Consider the following 7,866-nt stretch of genomic DNA (forward strand, 5'->3'; position numbering starts at 1 on the left):
AAAATGTATTTTTTTAAAAAAGCTTCTGATAGAGTTTCACAAAGAGCTGTTTTTCTTCAGCTAAAATGGGCTTGTAAGTTATGAGGGAAACAGTCTCCATCCTTAAATTTCAGCTCAAGTTTGTGTATAGCTTTCAGCTGCCTTAAGTATTTCAGAAGTGTTTATTTTTGAGGTATGTACCACGTGTTTTCAATAATACAAGTTGCATAGTAACTGCACTATATTTGAAATTTGTGTTAACTTGTTTTACACAGAAATAAAGGTAGTGTTGTAATTTTCCTAGACATTAAAGTGTAACTAAGAAATGGGAACTCCTTTTGATGCTGTTGATCTAATTGGTATATTAACTATAATAACAGTCTGACCAGCTGAGCAGATCATGCAAGGTGTTTGTGACTGGTAACTGAAAAAAGGTGAAATGGAGCAATATGAAGGAGCTGGGCTGGGGAGTAAGGAAACAACAAAGGGCAAATGTGTAGGAAGAGGAATAACACAGAAGCATCTTAAAACAAGTCTTTTATGTGATCAGCTTGATGACTCTGCAAATAATGAGATACTTTATATAGTAGTTGATGCCTATAAAGTCGAGATACTCTCTGTAACTTTCCATTATCTGATCCGATGGGTGAACACTAAAGATGGCAGATCGCAGATATGTATGAACTACAGATAGAAATCAGTGTCTCCTGTGTTGGTTTTCCTAATGTGTAACTTTTTTTTTTTTTTTTTAGGGACAATTGGATTCTTTGCATGCTTTTGGTTTGTAACCAAAATATACAGTGTGGTAAAAGTTGACTGAAGAAACCAATGTAGAGAATTAACACAGAAGAGGTTTAACCTTCATTAACGTAGCTTAAAGACCTGGTCGAGTTGATGAACTTGAGCTTTATCAGAAGTATTGGCTTCCTATTCTTTGAGAATGATCCTGAATATGCAGCTGCCCCAAACACTTTTTCCACTAACGCGTTTGTATTGTGACTTAACAACCCGTTTTCATTCAGATCTTAATGAAGATCAGATTTATGATATTTATGCATTTGTAAATACAACTATACTTTAAAAGAGATGTTAAATTCTAATGGCAGAGTAGAAGTGGCTGTATTACACACCTTAATGATACTTCTGATCAAAGTACAACTGTAAATAGGTTTTTCTAGCTTGGTAGGTGGGTTGAATTATTTTTCTTTGAGGGAAATGAGAACTTTTTATTATGCTAACTTTGAAGGAAGACTCTTAAGAAGTGTTACTTTTAGTTTGGATGTGATTTTTATTTTTTACTGGTGTTATGTTCATAAATATTCTGATTTCTGTGACTTCATTAGTTTTGGTGTTCTTGGCCTTTTAAACTATGTGCCTCTGAGTCCTTGAATTTATAAATTCATAATCTAATAAATATTGTAAAAATGTCTTCAGTGGCTTATTACATATTATCAGTTCATAGAAATATGTAAATACAATTATATTGAAGACAGATGCTTGAGGATTTCATAGAGTAGTCTATGGCATTTTCTATGCTTCGATGTATATTGACACACCCTTAGATCTGCAAGAAATGGTATTTGTCCTACATGGCTATAACACAGAGATGTGATTGTGGCGCATGAGAAATAAATTATACACGCGTTTAACAAAACCACTCAGCAGCATTAATCCACTCCTTAACCCAGACACTTTTTTGGAGATTGCTCTGGAATTGTCAGTATGCTGAGAAGATCTTATAAGGCGTGAGTTGGCGTTCTCTGCTGATCTTGCTTTTGAAAGGTCTCAATGATGCATATTCTATACGGCAACTATTGTTGATTGTACTTAATGTAGGTTACGAAATAAAAGAAAATTACTATTTTTGCCTTATATTAAGAGACTAATGTCGATTTTTGGATGACTAGTATTAAACCTATATTTGCTCTTTTGGAAAGTGGAGTGTTTTGTTCATATCTCATTTGGTGATTTTAGATGCGTAATACAATTTGGCATTTAGCATGTTTTCACAAGCCTGATAAACTTCTATTTAAAATTAAACTTCGTGTACCAGTTGCCATTCATAAGGTTGGGGTTTTTTTTTCTTATCAGTTTTCTTTCTAAAAGACCTTAACCTAATGATGCTTGGGTGGTGAACCCACTAAAAATACCTTTGGTTAAGGTAACTTGCCATTATTAAGCTCCTAGAAGTTGGCATGTGAAGAAGGTTTTGGGGATGTTTCCTCAATCACAGTGCTCCACCACCCCTCCCACGTAAACCACACCGTGTGCGGGCCCTGCCTGTCCCTGAGCACAGCCCTCTTCAGATGTCGTGGGCAGATGCTCAGATGTGTTTTCGTGCCCCTCCCTGCGTGCAGTCGCTAGGGAAATGCTGATTTCAGATAAATCTTCCATGGTTTATGTTCAAAACAGGAAAACGGCAAATGTGGTTAAGTGCTTGTTCTTTACTAGTGCAGCGAGCTGTACTGAGACTCTTGATTCAAATTTTTAAAAGTATAAAATCAAGTATTTGTAATATCCCTGGTGTTGTGATTACGTACTGTATGTATAATCATCAGTAGTTATTACACAGATGGGAATGCTTTGTATGAGAAACGTGAATCAGTTCCCTGTTATTGAAATATGTGTGCAAGAATTTCAACGTAGTGGTATGTAAACAGAATTTTTGTGAGGTATTTACAACTGCAATTTAAAAATCAGATAAATAGAAGTGAGGTGCAGACACTGTGGCACATATATGGGTTTGAATCTGATGAGTATATTTCCCTTTTTTTCCTACAGACTAGTTGACAGGTTATGGCAGCTTGTCAAGTATCTTGTTTTCACCTTCAAAGGCAGCTTGTGAAGTGTGTCATTATCTTCTGGAATCTAAATCTACTGCACACACAATTTTTCAAGCAGCCTTGCCTTGTAATTATTGCAGCTGTTTGGAATTTGAAATGGTTGGATTTCAGCATGCAACACTTTGGAGAATCCAGAAATACATCACAGGTTTTAAAGAAGAGCTGTTCTAAAGTTACCCCCTCCCTTGCAACCCATTATTGCCTCAGATAATTTTAAAAGTTGTGGGTTTTTTCCTAGCATTGAGGCTTCCGGTATGTGTTAAGGCATCCAAATGCTCATCAGATCTCTTGGGAAGTCCTGGCGGTTTGTTTAAACTTTAAAAAAAAAACCTGGTCTTTTTCAAAGTCTTTCTGTGCCACCAGATTTTTATTTTTTTTAACACACTTACTGCATGAATATCTGAGAAAATGTAGTTTAATAGGAGGGTTAAGAGGTAGGAACAAATTGCTGAGCTGCATGAAGACAGAGCAAATTTAGACAAAATGTAACACTTCAATGTCAGCTTTTTAGTGTCTGGTTAATAATTCAAACACTGGTTCTTCAGAGTCTGAAAAAAGTGACCGTTGACAAATTTGGTCTGAAAGTAATCCTCAGGCCAAAAGGTGTTTTGAAAGCGTGATACAGGAGTTAGTGGTTTGGTTTTCTTTCTCTAAGAAGAAATGAAAAAGCAGCTTTACCGCAAGCTATGTCTCAGGGCAAGCTGCCTGGGCCAGCTCACGCCTTGTAGCTTCACTTTGTATCGATGTGCTCACCTGTGTTTGAACAGCCTGAGGTGATCTTTGATTTTTGCTGTTGTACCGATGGTGTGTGCCCTGAGCTGCTTTGCTGGAGTCTTGCAGCCGTATCTCAAGTAGCAGCTGGCTTTGAGGTAGTTGTGGACAGTATCTTCATGGGGTTTGCGCCATTTTCAGGTAGAAGGCAGTGAGGGACGACTGGGAAAGGCTGAGGCCATTAGTGCCATCTCCTGCTTGCTGCTTACCTTTTTCCCATTTTACAGGTGGAAGGAAGGTATCTAGAGTTTCTCTGCAATTGCCTGAAAAATGTTTTAAGTGGGTGCTTTAATCCTATCATGGGTGGTAGCTGTATTTTCTTCAGGAAGAGTGGGGAAGTGAGGAAGAGAAGGCAGAACAGGATGGAATTAGGGCAGGCAGCCAAGATGCTCACTGAATAACCAGTTTGAAGGGACAGGAAGCACAAGTCTTGTCTGTTGTAATACTAGTAAAGGCAAAAATACCAGTCACTAAATTAAGAAAAGTAGGCAGGATAACGTCTGTACTTCAGGCAAGGTGGTGGGTGAGCGAGAGACCTGGAAAGGGAATGGTTTTGGTGTATCTGACTGAGATTGGTAGAATGTGAATTGTGGCCAAGTATTTCCACAAAGCTTTGCAGAGTTGCTGGGGAGAGGTTGCTGTAGCCCATCCTTGCTCCGTAAGCAGAGCACAGTACATAAAAACTGAGGTTGTTCAGTGAATTGTTGTCACTCAGCTGATGGAGGTTTTGAGTTTCACAGGTAAGGAATGAGTTGTATGTAATCCTGTAATGAAATATGGTAAATCCTTAACAGCTGGTAAAAGTTTTTGTATTCAATGATTGATAAAACATTGTCCTGAACATCTTTTTCTCTCTTCTTTTTTTTAGTATTTGTTTTTGCTTGTTTGTGCATTGGGTTTTGGTGTTTGGTTTGTGGGGTTTTTTTTCCCTGATTGATTGTTACTGCAGTGTTGGGTTCAGTTTTCGTGCTCCAGGAATGTATGAGCTAGAACTTTGTTAAACTTAGCTGGTGTGGGACACACGTGGCTATGACTTTTTGCCCTGAAGTTACTCTTTCTGAGCTTTTACCAAGTTGGGACAACAGCTTAATTTCTAGGGACAGTTGTATCTCCAGCTCCAAAAGTACATCACAACTAACTATTTTCTTAAAGGAAAGAAGATTACGTAAGCAAAGATGTTCTAGTCCTCTCCCAGATACACTGTTTCCTACAATTCACCTCTAAATTTATTTTTTTTTTATTCTCTGTATCCTGCTGTTTCTCCTTATGCCAGACAGTTAATAGCAATCTACTTATTTATGTATCTCCATAAATCCAACTCCTGAAATATTTCTCCTGTTGCCTCATATATTGACTTTGGGTACATGGGTGTACACAAGTGTATGACACTTCAGACTAAAGGACAAATCTTCAGGGGCTACTGAGAGACTTAATTTATCAGTTGATTATTGTATAGCTGCCATCATGCGTGTTCTTTCTCCTTATTTGAAACATCTGGAACTCGCTGTTGATGAGATGAGAGCCACTAACTGCTTGTAAATCAGATATGCCAGAAGATTACAAATGAAGCCTGTCACGTGTGGGTGATGGCACATTTTTGCCGCTTCACTGGATTCCAGTGCTTTCAACGAAAATGCAGCTTAAATTCTTCCTTCCCTCCGAGGTATTTTAGCATCACCTACTGGTAGCAGCACGTACAAACGTGTGAAGTGCAGGAGCAGAGTTAAGGGGATGGTAAGAAGGTTTTACTGAAGTACTCTACTGGAGGGGCTTATCCTTGACATTGTACCTTTAAAGATTTTATTTTCAGAATTTCTGGAAGTAGGCAGCTTAAAATCAAGGCAAAGAACGTTAACGGTATCCATACAAGTAAATTACCAGATGCTAAAAACGTGTCTCCTACATCTACTGTGGGCACACGGCCAGCAAGGGTCCTTTACAATGAACTGTATTTCAGCCAGCCAGCCTTGCTTTATAAGGATGAATTGTTCTTACTCGGGTATGTACTCTGATGCCTTCAGACAGGTGTTTTTTTGGTGGGATGTTTCTGAGGGGCCCCACAGGGCATCCTGAAGGGCTGGCCAGCCTGAACAGTGAGACAGGCCCAGGGCTGTGCCCTGGCTTCATACTTTCAATGGTGTCAAGTCCTTGGTTTTGAACAGTTCAGCACGACCAACATTTTGCTACTGCTGATGCAAGATTTACTCTGACTTTACGTGTTTTAGGGGGAGAGTTTTTGTGGTGGTTGCTGGGGGTTTTTTGTGGTTTTTTTTCATTGATTGTATCAAGTCAGGAAGACAGCAGATTTATTTTTGATTTTCTTCTTTATTTGGGAGAACTTATTAAGGTAGAGAAAGCATTTTTCCTGATATTTTTCCCAATCTTCCTTGACTATCTTTGGATCTGTTCACAATTACCTACTCAGTTTAGGTATGTAAAATCCCAGAATCAACTGGCTTGGCTCTTACTGTGCAAGGAAGAAGTGGTGCACATGGTGACCTCTTAACAGGATCAGCCTCTGCTCACCCAAGATGAACAAGCTTCTTGTTTGCCGGAGCTGGGTGAAGGCAAATGGGTGTGTTCTGCAGTTCAGTTGCGTGAAGTAGGGATGAGTTGCTCTGGGATATTAATGAGGAGCTGATTCGCTGTTGGTGGGGCCCATTCTCTCCCTTCATGCCCCAAGGATACAAGAAGCAGTAGGGTTGGGACATTTCCTCTCCAGCCTTGCACTACAAAGTGGAGCAATCAGAAGGTCAGATCTGTTTCCTACTTTTACCTGCAGGTTCTCACAAGGAGTCCTAACCACTCTTCCCCAGGAAAATGCTCATCTCTGCCCCTCGAAGCAAGGCTAGCAAGACAGCTGAGAAGAAATGTTTTGTTCTCTCACCCTTTTCCTGCTGTCTCCAGGCTGTAGTGGCAGCAACAGAGCTAATATCACACAATTTTGGATGTTCTCCTGCTGCATGGTGTCAGAACAGTGCAGCCCCAAGGCAGGTGGAGAGCAAGGCAGAGGGAAGCAACAGGTGGCCTTAAAATTTGCTGTTTATTCCAGAAAGCAGGGTGACCGTGGTAACTCTGGACAAAAATCGCTAAGAGGAAAGATGCTTCTTTCCCTTTGAGAAAGACAATATTCAGACCCAGAGGAGCAAAGTCCAAAACCAGAATTGATTAATATATCACAAAAATGCTGGTTTATTAAAGCCAAATCTTTTCTGTCAGTCTGCTACCAGTTTCAAGCAAGGCGAAAACCTGGAGGAGGCACCTTAGATCCAAAACAGAAATTCTGAAGAGAGCAAGACCGACAGACAAATTCAGGCAGATTACAAATGCAACTCTAAATCCCTAGAGATCTTCTTGACCACTGGATTATTTTAGGGTTCATATATCTATCTTTCTGTCTTTCAAAACGGCTTTACAGACGGAGGTTTGTGAGGACCATTGCTGCACAGAATGGGACGGAACCTGCAATCTCAGTGTGTTGTTGGACACTGTCTCCTGTCCTGCTCATCCCTGACATCTCAGAGAATTGCTGGTAAAATAACTTGAGGAAGGCATCTCCCATGTAACCTGATGCAGATATACACTTCTGTGTGCTGTGTGAGGAGTCCCACTGCACAATGCTCAAGCAAATACCTGGGAGGAGCCCCTACACAGAGTCTGACTGATGGGCCATCACTGTGCAGGAAAGGAAATTTGTAGCCTTAGAGTCCTCAGTTAAAACACTGAAAAAGATAAATGGGATAAATATGAAACAGGGCTGAAAGTAGATGACAGCAAAGACAAATACTTTGTCTTGGACTTTTAATCAACTTTGGATCTCACAGCCTGAACAAATACAGAGAAAGCTGCAACACTAGTTCATACATGGTATATAGCAGAAATCCAAGTCAGGGTCAGTGACACCAGAAGTTCACAGAAGAACAAATAAATATGATATTAGAAAGTTTTCAGGAGTCAATAAAAGAGCTCTATTTATTTGCAGTTAAGCTCCAAAGGAAAATCTTGAGCTGGCTGGAATGAAGGGGAAGAGGAACTGGGATAATTTCAAAACTTAAGATGAAGCCAAATTTAAATTGTATTAAAATATTTTTATTGGTGCAAAGGGCTTGTTGAATGCTTTTGGTTTTTAGTAAATTTTCTGGGAATATCAAGGCATTATATATTTCTGGAAAGTCATGACACAGAAGCTGATGTTAAGAAGTTTGTTCTTGTTAATGGGATCAAAACCATAGGGCAGTATAAGAAGAAGAGTACCATCGTACCCCAGCCTGAG

At 39.6% G+C, this 7,866-nt stretch overlaps 1 protein-coding gene across 1 annotated transcript in view; it reads left to right on the forward strand.

Moving 5' to 3' along the window:
• TM9SF2 (transmembrane 9 superfamily member 2) overlaps positions 1–1,915 on the forward strand; it is a 28,043-nt gene extending 26,128 nt beyond the window's left edge. The window contains exon 17 of the mRNA XM_009865740.1: positions 732–1,915. Within this exon, the coding sequence (XP_009864042.1) occupies positions 732–799 (68 nt within the window). The 3' untranslated portion in view covers positions 800–1,915. The remainder of the gene's footprint in view (positions 1–731) is intronic.
• Positions 1,916–7,866: the final 5,951 nt, after the last annotated feature.

Source organism: Apaloderma vittatum, unplaced genomic scaffold (genome assembly GCF_000703405.1).
Source record: "Apaloderma vittatum isolate BGI_N311 unplaced genomic scaffold, ASM70340v1 scaffold8553, whole genome shotgun sequence".
Classification (NCBI taxonomy): domain Eukaryota; kingdom Metazoa; phylum Chordata; class Aves; order Trogoniformes; family Trogonidae; genus Apaloderma; species Apaloderma vittatum.